We start from the raw sequence: 18,745 nt of genomic DNA, 5'->3' as shown, positions 1-18,745 counted from the left end.
GTAAGAAATAAACATATTGTTAATCTGAATCAGTGACTATCGCGTTGACTTTCTTAGGTAATGGACTATGTTTAATTATTTGTGAGACCATAGTGCATGACTTGTGGAAAGTGAATTTTTAGATGAAGGCGCATCTACCAACCGATTACACACGATACTGTGGGTGTGCGCTGTTTCCATTAACATTTGCGTTTTCTACAATATATCACGCTGAAACCAATCTCGGATCCTCCAATGTGCTCTATGAGATGTTTACTGTACAACGATATATTGTTTGGAGCGGAATCTTGGTCCCATTAGTTTTCAACTAAATTTTATTAAATATGATGTGCAGACGTCGAGATTTTCCCAGCCGTTTCACAATCAGATCAGCGAGGCAGCGCGGTCTAGAGCTTTTCACGCAGCGTTCTGCTATCTCCCAACTGCCTTCAGCCACAAGTATGTGCTCAAAAATACATTTTCTCACAGCAGACAGCTGACAATAACAAAAGCATGCTTATAACGCCTCCAATTGTCGTAATCGTCATTAAACCTAGAGAAATCCGTTAACTGAAACCCAAAATACTGATTGTTGTTGTGGTATTCAGTCCTGAGACTTTTGATGCAGCTCTCCATGCTACCCTATCCTGTGCAACCTTCTTCATCTCCCAGTACTTACTGCAACCTACATCCTTCTGAATCTGCTTAGTGTATTCAGCTCTTGGTCTCCCTCTACGACTTTTACCCTCCACGCAGCCCTCCAATGCTAAATTTGTGATCCCTTGATGCCTCAGAACATGTCCTACTAACCGGTCCCTTCCTCTAGTCAAGTTGTGCCACAAACTCCTCTTCTCCCCAATTCTATTCAATACTTCATCATTAGTTATGTGATCTACCCATCTAATCTTCAGCATTCTTCTGTAGCACCACATTTCGTAAGCTTCTATTCTCTTCTTGTCTAAACTATTTATCGTCCATGTTTCACTTCCATACATGGCTACGCTCCATACAAATACTTTCAGAAACGACTTCCTGACCCTTAAATTTATACTCGATGTTAACAAATTTATCTTCTTCAGAAATGCTTTCCTTGTCATTGCCAGTCTACATTTTATATCTTTTCTACTTCGATCACCATCAGTTATTTTGCTCCCCAAATAGCAAAACTCCTTTACTACATTAAGTGTCTCATTTCCTAATCTAAGTCCCTCAGCATCACCTGATTTAATTTGACTACATTCCATTATCCTTGTTTTGCTTTTGTTGATGTTCATCTTATATCCTCCTTTCAAGACACTGTCCATTCCGTTCAACTGCTCTTCCAAATGTCCTTTGCTGTCTCTGACAGAATTACAATGTCATCGGCGAACCTCAAAGTTTTTATTTCTTCTCCATGGATTTTAATACCTACTCTGAATTTTTCTTTTGTTTCCTTTACTGCTTGCTCAATATACAGATTGAACAACATCGGGGACAGGCTACAACCCTGTCTCACTCCCTTCCCAACCACTGCTTCCCTTTCATGTCCCTCGACTCTTATAACTGCCATCTGGTTTCTGTACAAATTGTAAATAGCCTTTCGCTCCCTGTATTTTACCCCTGCCACCTTTAGAATTTGAAAGAGAGTATTCCAGTCAACATTGTCAAAAGCTTTCTCTAAGTCTACAAATGCTAGAAACGTAGGTTTGCCTTTCCTTAATCTTTCTTCTAAGATAAGTCGTAAGGTCAGTATTGCTTCACGTGTTCCAATATTTCTACGGAATCGAAACTGATCTTCCCCGAGGTTGGCTTCTACTAGTTTTTCCATTCGTCTGCAAAGAATTCGCGTTAGTATTTTGCAGCTGTGACTTATTAAACTTATGGTTCGGTAATTTTCACATCTGTCAACACCTGCTTTCTTTGGGATTGGAATTATTATATTCTTCTTGAAGTCTGAGGGTATTTCGCCTGTCTCATACATCTTGCTCACCAGATGGTACAGTTTTGTCAGGACTGGCTCTCCCAAGGCCATCAGTAGTTCTAATGGAATGTTGTCTACTCCCGGGGCCTTGTTTCGACTCAGGTCTTTCAGTGCTCTGTCAAACTCTTCACGCAGTATCGTATCTCCCATTTCATCTTCATCTACATCCTCTTCCATTTCCATAATATTGTCCTCAAGTACATCGCCCTTGTATAGACCCTCTATATACTCCTTCCACCTTTCTGCTTTCCCCTCTTTGCTTAGAACTGGGTTTCCATCTGAGCTCTTGATATTCATACAAGTGGTTATATTTTCTCCAAAGGTCTCTTTAATTTTCCTGTATACAGTATCTATCTTACCCCTAGTGAGATAAGCCTCTACATCCTTACATTTGTCCTCTAGCCATCCCTGCTTAGCCATTTTGCACTTCCTGTCGATCTCATTTTTGAGATGTCTGTATTCCTTTTTGCCTGCTTCATTTACTGCATTTTTATATTTTCTCCTTTCGTCAATTAAGTTCAATATTTCTTCTGTTCCCTAAGGAGTTCTACTAGCCCTCGTCTTTTTACTTACTTGATCCTCTGCTGCATTCACTACTTCATCCCTCAGAGCTACCCATTCTTCTTCTACTGTACTTCTTTCCCCCATTCCTGTCAATTGTTCCCTTATGCTCTCCCTGAAACTCTGTACAACCTCTGGTTCTTTCAGTTTATCCAGGTCTCATCTCCTTAAATTCCCACCTTTTTGCAGTTTCGTCGGTTTTAATCTACAGTTCATAACCAATAGATTGTGGTCAGAGTCCACATCTGTCCCTGGAAATGTCTTACAATTTAAAACCTGGTTCCTAAATCTCTGTCTTACCATTATATAATCTATCTGATACCTTCTACACTCCTGGAAATTGAAATAAGAACACCGTGAATTCATTGTCCCAGGAAGGGGAAACTTTATTGACACATTCCTGGGGTCAGATACATCACATGATCACACTGACAGAACCACAGGCACATAGACACAGGCAACAGAGCATGCACAATGTCGGCACTAGTACAGTGTATATCCACCTTTCGCAGCAATGCAGGCTGCTATTCTCCCATGGAGACGATCGTGGGGCTTCGATTAAATTATTCTCTTTCAGAAATGTTTTACTTGCTGTTGCCGGTTTGCATTTTATATTTTCTCTACTTGCACATTTACCAATTGTCTTACTGTCCACATAGCAAAACCCGTATACTACTTTTAGAGTCTTCTTTCCTAACCAGATTCCCTCTGCATCGCCTGAAACTTGACTACATTCCATCAATCTTATTTTAATTTTGTCAATGTTCATCTTATGACCTCTTTTCCGTCGGCTGTTCATCCAAGTCCTTTGCTGTCTCTGAAAGAAGTACATTGTCATTGGCGAACAAAGCTTTTATTTCTTCTCTCTGAACTTTAATTCTCCTTCCAAATTTTTCCTTGGTTTCCTTTGCTGCTTGCTCGGTTTCACATACTGTTTGCTCAATGTGCAAATAGAAAATTGTATATTCTATCATGATAGGTGCCCCACTGATGATTTAACCTCTGGTGTGGTTAACGAACAGGTAGTGGTAACTGCCAATGTTATGTGATTTCTCTTCGACGTCAAATTAACTTACACCAGCTAAAATGTTCAAAATAATAATAAATTTATACATAACAGAAATTCTTATGTGATATGTGTTTGGGCTGCAATTTAGATCAGGGCCAGCGGCAGTCACGGCGGTGTTTATCAACTACTATAGGTTGACAACGGTTCAGTTTGCGTAGCCAATGGAATGATTCTTTTACGTGACCAATGAGAGGCGAGAAGAAAGTCAATGTATTTTTAGCGCCGAAATTGAAACCATTGTCTTGTTTGCTGTTTTCCCGTGTATTAATGAGTTTCGAGACAAATATATGTGAACTATGGTATCGACTGCTATAAAGTGGACTGATTTAATTGATTTAGTTCTGCATGGCGATATCGTCCGTTGATACACTTCTCACGGATTAATTGCAGAGACAAAAATGTATCAGGTATGGTGCGAAATGATTATGTAATCGATAGGTCAACGTTTTTTAATTAAATCGTGGGAGAAGGTATAGATCAATGTTTATCAATAATAGAGTCACACGTTCGATATATTAATGAACATTAGTCCAACTACTGTCTTCCATTACTTCATCAAAAATCATTGATTCATCTACCTTCTCCTGGGATTTAAGTAAAAAATATTGATCCACTTACTTAGTATGTTGTCGCAGATCGATTACGTAGCAACACAGAGCAGAGAAATATTTCACTGATTTTTCGGATATATCATGGGTTGTGAAGCTGTAATTGGTCTGCAGATACTGCACAGTAAAATGGCTGCGACTCAAATAAGGAGCAATTAAATTTATAATCCTCGTTTACACCAATGTTTCACCCTTTCTTTCGAATGTATTATTTCGAAACACGTCGTTGCTCGCTGCTCTCTGATTGACTGCGTAACACAAACAGCTGAAGCATCTTCTTTTGTTCCTATCATACGCACGGCAAACGCTGACAACATTCCTGCACGAAACACTTAAATATAGCACTGGACCTATTCTGAACTTTTACCTTCTTACCTTCTTACATTCAGAAACTGATAAGTAATAGCATAACTCACATAAACATAAACTACATAAGCCAATATATTGTTATTTTGCATTAAAGATATGTTGTCTAGCTTGAGAGTTTGAGCACTGTGTTCATACGTAGGTTGTATATGTAGAAAGTTTGAGACAATGCAGTATAAGAGAAGTTTAATAGTGTATTTTATTATTGATTATATAGACGCGATCAAAGCGGCAGTGATGTGATATTGGTGTTCAAATGAATTTTAAAGAGGGAACAGCCTAGTTATGTTAACTTAATATACAGTGTAGTGCCACTGGGTACTTAAGAGGGCAACAGTAGTATCAAGGCAATACAGAGACAGAACAACACACTTTTATTTATTTGGTAAAATGGTAAAGATGTTTTGCCCGTTTGTCATTTTAGCAGCGTGTTTTCAGACGAACACCTTCAGATAATACTTTCTAATAGTTAGTTTTATATTCGATTTAAATATTCTCTTTCAGAAACGTTTTTCTTGCTCTTGCCAGTTTGCATTTTATATGTTCTCTACCCGCACCATTATCAATTATTTTACTGCCCACATTGCAAACCCCATCTACTACCTTTAGAGTCTTCTTTCCTAACCAAATTCCCTTACTATTTGCGCAATGTGCAAATATAACGTCGTATATTCTATCAAGATAGGTGCCCCACGGATGATTTAACCTCTGGTGTGGTTAACGAACAGGCAGTGGCAACTGGTTCCTTTAGAAAATCGTTTTGTAAAAACTGCAGTGACAGAGAAAAAGACACACTTTTATCAAGATAAAGACAATATTGTGAAAAGGAAAGTGATAATTTGTCATGGGATGATATTTTATTGGATGTTAAGATGTAACAATTTCAATTAAGTATATAGATTCTGTAAATGGTTCAAATGGCTCTGAGCACTATGCGACTCAACTTCTGAGGTCATCAGTCGCTTAGAACATAGAACTAAGTAAACCTAACTAACCTAAGGACATCACATACATCCATGCTCGAGGCAGGACTCGAATCTGCGACCGTAGCGGTCGCCCGGTTTCAGACTGTAGCGCCTAGAACCGCACGGCCACCCCGGCCGGCTGTAATTAGAGCTCGGTAAATAATAGAATATCAAGTGAGTTCTACTATGCGGCAAAGCTTTCGATTTATCGCATTCTGGGGTGCGTGAATGTCAATTTTCTGCGTATTTATTCAAGCGCCTCCTCATTTGCATTCATGAGGCAGAAGTGGTACAAAGCTGTATCACTTATCAACATAATCTCCGCCAGGCTCAATGCAAGTCCTCCAGCGCTTACAAAGTACATTAATTCCTTTAGAAAAAAATTGTTTTGGTAGTCCGCGCAACCACTCATGCACCGCGTGGCGTACCTCTTCATCAGAACAGAACTTATTTCCTCCCATTGCGTCTTTGAGTGGTCCAAACATAGAGAAATCATTTGGTGATGAGGAATGGTGCCATTCCTTGCTCGGTCTCTTCGTTTCCAGTTGGTGGAAGTGAACCCAGGTTTCGTCCCCAGTAACGATTGTTGCAAGTAATCCATCACCTTCTCGTTCAAAGCGCCGAAGAAGTCCTTCACAAGCATCAACACGTCGTTCTCTCATTTCAGGAGTCAGCTGCCGTGGCACCCATCTTGATGAGACTTTGTGAAACTGAAGCACATCTTGCACAATGTGGTGTGCTGACCCATGACTAACCTGTAAACATGCTGCAATGTCATTCAGTGTCACTCGGCGGTTTTCCTTCACTATGGCTTCAACTGCTGCAATGTTCTGTGGAGCCACAACTCGTTGTGCCTCACCTGGACGAGACCATCTTCCACTGAAGTCACACCATTTGCGAACTTCCTACTCCATTCGTAGGCTTGCTGCTGTCACAAACATGCATCACCTTACTGAACGTTCATTAGTCGATGAATTTCAAGAGGTTTCACACCTTCGGTACGCAAAAACCGAATAACACAACGCTGTTCTTCCCTGGTGCAAGTCGCAAGTGGGGCGGCAATCTTTATACTGATACTGCGACGGTACGTGTGCATCTGCACTATGCTGCCACCTACAGGCCATTCTGCACGCTGTTTGTAGCACTCTTATCAACTTACAGGATAACGGCGTGAATTTTCGATTTGTTATTAGAAAATTAAGGTTTTCATTTGACTCACCTTCGTATTTATCTTAATTCATGAACGAACTAAGAGGATATGATTGTTTGACATTCTCTCTATTGTGTTAGGTACTAGTGTATTATCGTTAAATTCTTTAGTCATTTGTGCCCCCTTATTGTAACCCTCATTGAGTCTGTTGAGGAATGTCATTAAATGTGTTTTGTGTGCATCAGTCCGTAAGTCATACTTTGTTTCTCTGGACGCTGAGGTCTTTGGCCGCTACTTATTTTGTATGCGCTATGGATTGTTTGTACCTATTTAAACGTGACAATAAATAATTTCGGTGCCAGATGGAATATTATGATCTCTACAGACAAACAATAGATATGTTGAAGTTGATCCTGATTTGTCACATTCTGATATAGGCCTATTTACTTTTTTAGCCTTGAATAAGTTTGGGCAGAGGGGAGTATGTCCGTTCATTATTTAACAATAACCATTCAAGTGAAGAAACCACTGTACGTCATTATTATTATAGTCCTGTGGCAACTTTTACTGTAGCAAAGGCGAAGGAGTTTGACAGCTCTTCGAGGCTGTAAAAGGAGGTAAGTGAAAACGGAATAATTCCTGGGCTGTAAAAGGAGGTAAGTGAAAACGGAATAATTCCTGGCTGTCTTGGACTGTGTCGAAATGGCCGCTTGCGCGGTACGTAACAATTGAGAGAGTGATTCTCACCCTTTTCAAGAGCTTTCGGTCTTTAACTATGCGATTTCACTGTCGGAACATTATACGAATGATAATTTTCTCCAGCTCAGTTCAACAGGGAAGCCCTCTACCTCCTACATATCGATCTAAAGTGAGACAGGTTTTCCTTTTTCTTTCTTTCTTTCTTTTTTTCCTAGAGCGTGAAACTAACCATAACCGTGGAATGTGGTACTAGGAAATAACCCGTTCGTACCTCCTTCGCTAATGTAAATCCCTTTTCTGTGCTACGACTAACGATTCCCTTGAGAATAATTCTCAAATTGTGGGCGTATCTAGTTTTCAAAATTATCAAATTTTTGCTGTCTCACTAAACATTCAATAATTGGTTTGTGCAGGTCAGTAAATGAAAGTCACACAGGAGCATGTTTTACGCTGTTGATAAACTGAACTGTTTTTGCTTAATAGGGTTGGGTTGGGTTGTTTTGGGGAAGGAGACCAGACAGCGAGGTCATCGGTCTCAGCGGATAAGGGAAGGAAGTCGGCCGTGCCCTTTGAAAGGAACTATCCCGGCATTTGCCTGGAGCGATTTAGGGAAATCACGGAAAACCTAAATCAGGATGGCCGGACGCGGGATTGAACCGTCGTCCTCCCGAATGCGAGTCCAGTGTCTAACATCTCGCTCGGTTTTTGCTTAAGAATTTTCGACAACGCCATCCCCAGCCTCTTACCACTCTCAACAGTTCATGTGGCACATTTCCGTGTTACATTCAGTTACAGACCTCATTGTCATCCTTGCTAAAACTTATACATTATGTTTTATGTAGTCTGCCTATGTTCCGACTAACACCTCTTGGTAACTGACATAAAAGTATCTTCCTTATTTGGGAAGTCTACCAGGTAAGAACTAAAGAATATCCGTTGTGTGACCAGAACATGTGCAGCTGAAAATTTTAAACCTTTATTTGCATTTCATGTCCTTGTGTTAATCCTTTTACAGTGCTTGAAACCTGGTTGGTAGGTAACCAGAGAGCGCACAGGATAAGTTTAAGGTCGTGGATGGGGCCACAGACAGCTACTGTGGGTTGCACAATCAAACACACAACTTTATTTTCTAAGAACCACTTACTTACACAAAAAGATCACAATTAAACAATGCGGCAGAAGACTTAGTTAAAGAAAACTTGAGATGCTTGCCGGGCTTAAGGCCCCAAAACCACAGTAAACACAAGAACGACTGAAGGCCTGGCTTAGAAATCAAAAGCAACCAAAAGTAGTATGTAATTTTTTTTAATGCTGAAGGCCTACACTACACGTCTGAAGGACAACTGTAATTAAAGCAAATCAAAAAATTTTTCTAACCAAGAAATTTCCTTTTGAATTTACAACAGAACAGCCGGAGCCCGATTAAGGAAATATTAACGTATTGCACAGCTGAAGGCCACAAACAAATTTGAAACAACGGCTGAAGTCCTAGACAAGAAGTCAGATAAATAATTTTGAATTAATACAAATTTTCCTTTAAAGAATACACACGGCTGAAAGGGTTCGTGCAAATCCTTGGCTGAAGGCCACACATAACACATGGAACAATTAACGGCTTAGGGCCTGGATTACAAACAATTTCAGATAGAACAATTTTTAAGAAAAAATTTTTTTATTAATCAATGCTCAAAATTTTAATTTAACACGGCTGAAGGCCTTTATGTAAAATTTAAAAAATTGAATTAATACACTGCGGAAGGCCTCGTACAATACTTCAACTAAAATGAAAATCACAATATAAACAAACAGAACAAATGGTGCTCAGAAGTGTTCCAAGGGTCGGCCTGGGAAGGTAGTTCAAACGTAAGGTGAGGTGAGACAGGCAGCCAAGAGTTAAAGTTAGGTAATCTGATGGCAACACAAACTTGGGACAGCCCAAGGACCGACCAACAATTTAACCAATTCCCTTACGTCCGACTAACGCCACAACGATGGAAAATGCTGGCTGAGGACAACGAGAAAACGAACAGCACTGCTAGCCCGAACGGCCCAGGGGCCAACAATCCGCAGATGAATGCAGAGATGTCACAATAGTTGAGGTTTCATAACAGGTTAACTAATCACTCAACTTCGGCGTCCAGGTTCGGTGGGCAACGAACTTTGTCGCTCTCGCAGCTAGCACCTCATGATTCGACAGTGCGTGCAATCCATCAGCGGTCCTGGTCTGGCCTCACGACGCAGAGACGTGCCTGCTGCTCCGTCCCAACCGAATCACTCAATCCAGCATGCAGACAGCATTAAAATAACTGCCCAGTCAAAACCACACAAGCTACACACCGTTCTGTGTAACACGTCCACAAACAACTCGAACAATACTAAAACCAGTCACTGTGGAACAACAAGGACAAATCACAAGTCGGCACATAGAGAGAACACAGAAGCGCTCGGCGACCAAACACACGTCGTCCGATAAGATGACCGACCGAACGACCAACCGAGATCGTCCCTACTCAAGTCATGTGTGTTGACAACAGTCGGGCGAATCATGGCTGTCCAGACCTCACTGCTACTTTGCCCCGACTGAACTCCGGATGCATGCCGACCCAGAGACACTGGCTCGGACCCAACCATGCAGGGGTAACACCCAACATCTCCGCACAAGCAAGGAACTGACGCACGTCCCACAAGATGACCAACTGAAGGGGCCCAGAAACGGTCGGGCAAGTACTCGCTGTCCTGACCTAACTGGTGCTCAGTCCCAACTCCCTTGATGTCTGTTCGCAACTTGGACACACGACGACCCGGAGACACAGGCTCAGACGCAATCATGCAGAGGGAACACTTGCCCATTGGCCACCCGATATCTCTGCACAAGGAAGGAACCGATCCACGTCCAGCAAGATGACCAATTGAAGGGTCCCAGAAGCGATTGGAAATACACGTCACCTGATGAGACGACCGACCGAATGGCCAACCATCGGTCGTCCCTGCTCAAGTCTCCCTCTGTCAGACAGTGCATGTGTGTCGCCAGCGGTCGGGCGAGTACTGTCTGTGCAGACCTCACTGGGGCTGCATCCCGACTCCCTTGACGTCCATTCACAACTTGGTCACACGACGACCTGGAGACACTGGCTCGGACCCAACCATGCAGAGGGAACCGAGCCACATCCCGCAAGATGACCAACTAAAGGGGCCCAGAAGTGGTCAGAAGACCAAATACACGTCGTCCGATGAGACGACCGACCGAACGACCAACCAAGGTCGTCCCCACTCAAGTCACGTGTGTCGGCAATGGTCGGGCGAGTCATGGCTGTCCGGCCCTCCCTGGAGCTCCATCCCGACTCAACTCACGACACACTACGACCCGGAAATACTAGCGGTCGCTTCAAATAGTAGGACAGTGCTCTTATCGATAAGCGCTGCTGCTGCCACTCACTGACAGGAAAGCCAACAACTCAGTCACACCAGTAAATCGAATAAGAAACGAGACGGCAGTACCGCAAAGACAAGATGTCAAGTAATAAATGGCACGAACACGACCCGCGCACGGCTCAGTGCTGAGAATTTTTGTCTGTTGACGTTGGTTTGTTATTATTTTATGGATAAAATACTAACAAGCCAACGTCAGACAGACAAGTTATTTATTGGTATGTTAAGGCTATCTAAAGCTCTTGCCTAGATATCACTAATCAAGTATTAGGCACTGATGAAGTAACTAAAGAAGGAAAGGAGTGTAGGTACCTGAGCTAGTCCCTGGAGGACTCTGTTGGTAAACAGTACGTAGTAGCCAGCCCACGCAGACAGCGGTGTCAGAACAGTCAGAATAGATGAGACGAGAATGCCGAACAACAGGACGACTTTACCACCGAAACGATCAGCAAGCACGCCGCCTGGTATGTGCCCAACCGTATAGCCATAGTAGAAGCCTGCGAGGATCTCTCCTTGCATATGCTTATCCCACATGAACTCTCCATCCTGAAATAAAGATACAATGAAAATGTTTCTGATATGTTTCTTTGATATTGTACATTAAAACTTTACTGATACACCACACATGAAATTCAGCTAGAATGTTGTTGTGCAATGTAAGATACCCAGAACGGGTTTCATTGATGTGAATGATTGTTGACGGGATTTTGTGCGTGACTCACTGTTCATCGTTAAAAACAGTCGTCAATTTCTTGAATAATGCAGGAATTTAATGCGCTACTGGAGTGTAACCTGCTATCAGCCGTTTTTCCAACATAAAATACTCAATAATATTGAAATCTGGCGATTGTAGAATACGCAAAAATAGGCGTTATTTCACAAACAGGATTATCACATCAACATCAGACTCAACAAGCGTGTGAATGGACACGTCGTCATGTTAGAACGAAATCCCCTTTAGAGAACATGCCTTTATAATGCAATGATCACTACTGCAAGATGGTATGATCTGCTGATAATTACTCTGGAGAGCCAAAGAAACTCGTATACGTGCCTAATATCGTGCAGGGCCCCCGCGAGCACGCAGAAGGGCCGCAACACGACATGGCATGGACAAGACTAATACCTGAGGTAGTGCTGGAGGGAACTGCCACCATTAATCCTGTAGGGCTGTCCATAAAACCGTAAGAGTACGATGGGGTGGAGATCTCTTCTGAACAACGCGTTGCAAGATATCCCAGATATTCATGTCTGGGGAGTTTGGTGACCAGCAGAAGCGTTTAAAATTCAGAAGATTATTTCTGGAGCCATTCTGTAGCAATTCTGGATGTATGGGGTGCCGCATTATCCTGCTGGAATTGCCCAAGTCCGTCGGAATGTGCAATGGACATGAATGGACGCCGGTGATAAGACAGGATGCTTACGTGCGTGTCACCTGTCAGAGTCGTATCTAGACGTATCAGGGGTCGCACATCACTCGAACTGCACACGCCCCACACCATTAAAGAGCCTCCACCAGCTTCAACAGTCCCCTGCTGACATGCAGGATCCATGGATTCATGAAGTTGTCTGCATTCCCGCACACGTCCATCTGCTCGATACAATTTGAAATGAGACTCGTCCGACCAGACAACATACTTTCAGTCATCAACAGTCCAGTGTCGATGATGACGGACGCATGCAGAGACATAAAGCTTTGCGTCGTGCAGTCGTCAAAGGTACACGATATTTCGTTGAATGGTTCGCATGTTGACACTTGTCGATGGCCCAGCATTGAAATCCGCAGCAATTTGCGGAAGAGTTGCACTTCTGTCACGTTGAACGATTCTCTTCTGTCGTCGTTGGTCCCGTTGTTGCAGGATCTTTTTCCGGCCCCAGCGATGTCCGAGATTTGATGTTTTATCGGATTCCTAACATTCTCGGTACACTAGTCATATGGTCTCACAGCAAAATCCCCATTTCGTCACCACCTCGGAGAGGCTGTGTCCCATCGCTCGTGCTCCGACTGTAACACCACGTTCAAACTCAGGTAAATCTTGATAACGTGCCATTGTAGCAGCAGTAACCGATCTAAGAAAGGCGCCACACACTTGTTGTCTTATATAGGCGTTGCCGACCGTAGCACCGTATTTGCCTGTTTACATATCTCTGCATTTGAATACGTATGCCTATACCAGTTTCTTTGGCGCTTCAGTGTATATGCCCGCGTGAAACATTATACTTTTTGCAAAAAGACAGGTATGAATGCTCGTTTTTCCTGGTGTTCTGCAGATAAAAAAACATACTTCGTTAGGACGTAATGTAAAAGTAGAATAGTCAGACGGTCCCGGCGGAGGTTCGAGTCCTCCCTCGGGCATGGGTGTGTGTGTTTGTCCTTAGCATAATTTAGGTTAAGTAGTGTTTAAGCTTAGGGACTGATGACCTTAGCAGTTTAGTCCCACAAGGCTTCACACACATTTGAACATTTTTTGAGAATAATCAGATCACAATAAATTTCATAGGTCGACAGTCCATTTTTACGCTTGTTGCATCACTGCAAGCTATTCTTTGCATTCACATTGCTCATGAGAGTTTTTGCATATGCAGCTCTACGAGAAAAGCTTCGTGTGCCCACCGCACTGTCTTCGTTGATAGTGTATTCTATAAAGTCCTTGAAGTCAGCGTTCTGTTCTGTTATAGTGGTCTTTTAGTTGCAGGTAACAATTTTCGTAGAACCCTCCTAATCACACAAGGAAGTTTAGTTTTTCTTTCTTTCAGATTTGAAACTGTTGTCAGAGGTTGGCTTATCAAGAGGAATGCAAAAGGTTGTCCTCATCAGGGTCTCAGGTTTCATCATTATGGTAGTTCAACTGAATACCAAAAGGATAAAAGACCTAATACCGACTTCCGCTTTCCATTTGAGAAATTCATGCCGAAATTTATCCTTCTTGTTAATAACCTTTCTGTTAATCAAAGCTTTATTAGGCACAATCTCATCCGGAAAGAATGCGTGGCATGCGTGACGAACACATGATCGTGTAACAATCGTACCACTATTTCGTCTGACTCCGGTAGCTGAGTGGTCAGCGTGACAGAATGTCAATCTCAAGGGCCCGGGTTCAATTCCCGGCTGGGTCGGAGATTTTCTCCGCTCAGGGAGTGGGTGTTGTGTTGTCCTAATCGTCATCATTTCATCCCCATCGACGCGCAAGTCTCCGAAGTGGCGTCAAATCGAAAGACTGGCACCCGGCGAACAGTCTACCCGACGTGAGGCCCTAGTCACACAACATTTACATTTACCACAATTGCAGTCATGTCACTTCCACAAGACAGGCCTCATGATAAGTGAATTCTGGTAAGTTCCTACTCAACAATCTGCTCATTTACCAGAAGCACATCATCATCATCATCCATTTGCGTTATACAGCTCTGCTTAATCAAAACAGTATTAGAGTTTACATTTTCTCACACACAATTGTTGTTCAACTTGATGTAGAGCTTCCAGTCATTTACATTTTATCACTCTCTGCGCTTTACTTTGATACTCTCTTAAACCTTAGAGGAAATGTTAGATGAAAGGAGGTCCCAGTCTCATAGGGACAGAAATAATCATTATAAATATGGGTAAAATCTACTCCCGACAGTGAATGGCGATGTTGGCGACAATTGCCGAAAAGTCAAAGAAATGGTCCAACGTGGAAATCAAAGAAAATTTTGAAGACCTTTAGAGCCCCTTGCTAGAGTAATTCGACTTCCTGAGCCAGGGTACATTTACGTCAGCCGCAACTTACCTTGCGCCCGCCGGGACCCTCGAGCACCAGCTCGCCCGGGCAGGAGTCAGGGTCGCGGACCAGCTGGATACCTCCAGAGGCGTCTCTCTCCTGTAGCGCCGTCCCGTTGACCATGTCGACGATGGCCACCGAGATGTTGACACGCGTCGCGTAGCTGATGGCCAGCCCCAGTGTATTAAGTAGCAGCATGGTGTAGCGCGTCTTCCAGAACCCTGCGTCATGAACCGAAAGGTAGTCACTTCATATCATTTGAGGTCGATAAAGGGTTGTTTCTGCCAGCATTACTGTGCTATTTCACAGTTGACATTTCTTAACGTCTGTATGTCTGTAAGGGAAATAATCAAGACGAAGCAGTATCTAAGAATGACAAGATGTAGAAAAAGCAGACACTCATTCACAGTTTTCTAAAAAATATTTCATATCATTTAATATCGGTGCCGTCTTATTTCGTCAAATAATTGCATTATTGAAGAATTGTTGCTGTTACGGGATACAAGTTATAATTTCCTTTGAATTTACTTTGCTGAAAGGGCAGCGCGACCGGTTTCGAATTTATACTGTGTTCGTCAGACTGCTTATACGCTTGTGTTAAATTACGTGGACGTCGGATGTAGGTGAGGTACCATGAAATTATCTGTAACATTCGGTTTCATAGTCTTTCTTCAACGAATAACACTCATGCTGTTTTTCATGGCTTCACATACACCCATTGCGGTCATCACTACTATTCAAGTTCGTTAGGCAACAACACAAACTATCTTTTTTTGTCATTCGTTTTGACATCATTCGTTGGAGAAAGACGATGAAAACAAATGTTCCAGACTTTAAATTCACAACAACTTACTTGAAAACCCATGTCCATGTGCTTTGTTATAAAACATGTAAGCCATCTGATAAAGAAACCTGAAACGCTGTTTTTTTTTTTTCAATGAAGTAAACCAAAACGTGACTCTGGCTGGTTGATGCTGTACACTATCAATAACCAAAATTCAGCGTTTCGTTAAAGATGTTTTAGTTCACTTGGTTGGGGATGTGGAAGTAAATTGATCACGGCCTTGTCAAAGTTAACAGACCGGAATCCCAGTGAGATTTTTTTTTTCCGACGAAGAAAGAAAATTTAAATCGTGTTGGTTGGATGAGTATTAGGACCTTAATTTTCGCGAGCACCACTGCAGTGAGTTAACGATTATACCACATCTCTGAGTCAGAAAGAAAGTAGAAATTATGCCTGCCAAATATATTTTAAAATCACTTTAAAATCCTCTCAGTGGTTAAATGAGGTGAAAAGACTTCTTTTTACCTCTAGCAAATTTTTAAAGAACAGCCGTGTTTTCTAAACCGTGATAAACGATATCATCCTTCCAGAGTTACACAGCTATTTAGTGGTTTCACGACTGCTACAACTCGATGCTAGGGATTCTTTTTTCTGTCCTGTGTAGTTGACACGGAAATTACCATAAGCGCTCTGCGTTGAAATTTTCTTATATAATGTGAGACAGAATCATGAACATATTTTCAGAAAGTGGTGTCTCACAAATCGAAAGTACAACCATCGTCAGGTTCTGAAAAGCAGTTGTAGTCTCATATTAGGCGATTGTAAAATCACGGACGTCAGATAATAAAACCAGAAAGTTGTCTGTTGCCACGTCATAATATAAATTACATCGTCAATAAACAAACTGTGTTGTGCAGTATCCATAAATACTGATTGCTGATGTAACATGAAAGAGTTCACTGTCTACCACAATTTATAGTATACTGACAATGTAATTTAGATTACGAGGGGACAACAGTGACAGACTCATGATTTCATTAGTATATCTGATGTCAATGATTCTATATTCGCCTAATATAATGCTGTAAATGCTTTTAAAAACCGAAACTGCTTGTTAAATTAAAGATTTTATCAGCAGCTTGAGCTGGTAATCATGACATTTTTCAGAATGAGGATTGTGTTTTCTTATTTGTTGAGCTTGACACAGAACTGTTTAGTTAAGACTCTTATTTCCGTGTTAGAAACCTTGTGGGACATAAAGCAGCTTTCTGCAAGAAGCAATATGTTAATATATGCTGTATATCAGTATGTAATTTACGATGATTAAAACTATAAAATATTATTTTATTGGGAGGGGGAGAAGAACTCCTTAGTTTTTTATATAAGGAGAAAACATAAACTTCATGCAGACTTTTGTAGTGACACGCGAATATACTTCAATAAGGGGTTGCAGTATCTTCGAATGTTTTAAACGTCTGACCGAGCAAGTAGTTTCGAATATCAACTTTTCACTACAGATCACTGAGCTTCCACCATGAGCTGCTTTTAGCATTAACAGTGTGCTGAATGTGACATTTCGATGGAGTCGAACATGTGCCTCAGGTGGGGTGCATACGGACGTGTAACAGTATTCATAAATGGGAACATGAAACGACATTCACTCGAATGCTGTAACAGTGGTAGATCTAGATGTACTACACAGGGCAACCAGTATCAAAACGAGAACAGCGGGCGCGATAACTATTCAGCTTAACAACAATTTGAAAGTGCTGTCTGAAACTGGTACAGAGCCTAAGGCGGTGTAATACGCGTCTTGTTTTAGGAAATCAACACTATCTGGCGCTACGTTAAAGCATGTGCAAATAGGCGACGGTTAATTTATCTGGGAAAGTTCCAACGTGAGAAGAACAACGTTGTAACTCACGTGCTGAGATATCGTAAAGACAAAACTTTTTCTCTGTGTGACTGGGGACTTTATCACGATGTTTACTGTATGTGACCTGCTGATCCTCGGCTGATAATAACAGTTAAATGGCAGTTTTGAGCACATCTGCATTTGAAACTGAACAACTACTAAAGATTTATTGCTGTAACATTTTTTCTCAGTTTATTGTGAAGACTCATCAGTGGAAAAATGTGCGATACTCACGCACAATGTATAGTATCCCATTTTCAATTTGTAAGCAATACACACAAATAGTCAGAGCCCTCAGCACAATCCACAGTCATACAACATGTTGAAGGGGGGTGTGGACGAGCAACGAGGTCTTAAGTTGAAGCTGGACGGGGATTGTGATCGATGACAGAAAAGATGAGTGCTGTTGCCAACTTGGTACTAGCCGGTACCATTTGGAGATGTACTGTCCTCATTGGACATTAATAACCCAACATCCGATTGGAATAACAACAGTTTTTTAAGCTGTGACTTCCATTTTTTCATATTCTTTTGCAAAGGAAGATCGAGCAATACAGCTCCCGTTTAACTCTTGCATCGTTTTACAAATATTTGACATAAATATTAACATCAGTGTGATCGGAAAGCAGTTGAGATCACTAAACTTGAACAAGGTCCCAGGGCGCGATGGAATCCCTGTCTTACTCTGTCTGGAATTTACACACAAGTTAGCCCTTCTCTTAATCATAAAATATCGTATAAAGGCACAGGTCACAAACTCTTCCGGCAGCTGAAGTGATCCACAAAACGACTGCCAAAAACCACTAACCTCCATCTGTTGCAGAGTGTTACAACATATTCTGAGCTCAAACGTAACGAGATATCTCGAACAGAATGACCTCTTCCACACCAATCTTGAGGAACCTAAGTCGGACATTTCGCATATGACGCCATGAAAGCAATGGATCAAGGCAGTCAAGTGACTTAAGCATTTGTTGATTTCTGAAAATCATTTGACTCTGCATTACATCAACGCCTATTAACGAAAGTAGCAGCGTAAGAGGTATCAATTCGTGTCTGGATAATGATTTTGTGGGGGAAAGTCATCGATAGATGTAAAACTTGGTTAAGATGTCCCCTTAGAAGAGTGTTGGAACACTTGCTGGTGGCATACTTCGGTTTGGTAGTGAGATACAAGGAAAATGCAGTCAGCAGACCAAGGAATTTGCTTACAAAACACTCATGATGTGCATCATACAATATTGATCAAGTGTGTGGGACCAATACCACTTATATTTTTAAATGGGTACACAGGGCCCCACAGCCCCAGTTACAAGTTGCCTATCTAATGGCTTCCAGGGGCTACAATTTTAATTTTCAGTATTTCAAGTAATTATTGACCAAATTTAAAAATTTAAAACGTTTTCATAATCTATTCATTAAGTGGTACAATCTTACATCAAAGGTTTAACACAGTAAGACACTACTCCAGTTAGAAACTGTTTTGTCTTGAGTCAGTG

General features: G+C 41.7%; 1 protein-coding gene across 1 annotated transcript in view; it reads right to left on the bottom strand.

Moving 5' to 3' along the window:
• The window catches only part of LOC124789964 (sialin-like), an 86,568-nt gene that overhangs the window by 49,752 nt on the left and 18,071 nt on the right, over positions 1-18,745 (bottom strand). The window contains exons 2-3 of the mRNA XM_047257499.1: positions 14,557-14,768; positions 11,099-11,332 (exon numbers count right to left, since the gene is read on the bottom strand). Of these exons, the coding sequence (XP_047113455.1) occupies positions 11,099-11,332; positions 14,557-14,768 (446 nt within the window). The remainder of the gene's footprint in view (positions 1-11,098; positions 11,333-14,556; positions 14,769-18,745) is intronic.

Source organism: Schistocerca piceifrons, chromosome 3 (genome assembly GCF_021461385.2).
Source record: "Schistocerca piceifrons isolate TAMUIC-IGC-003096 chromosome 3, iqSchPice1.1, whole genome shotgun sequence".
Classification (NCBI taxonomy): Eukaryota; Metazoa; Arthropoda; class Insecta; order Orthoptera; family Acrididae; genus Schistocerca; species Schistocerca piceifrons.
This window is presented reverse-complemented; position numbering and strand designations above follow the sequence as displayed.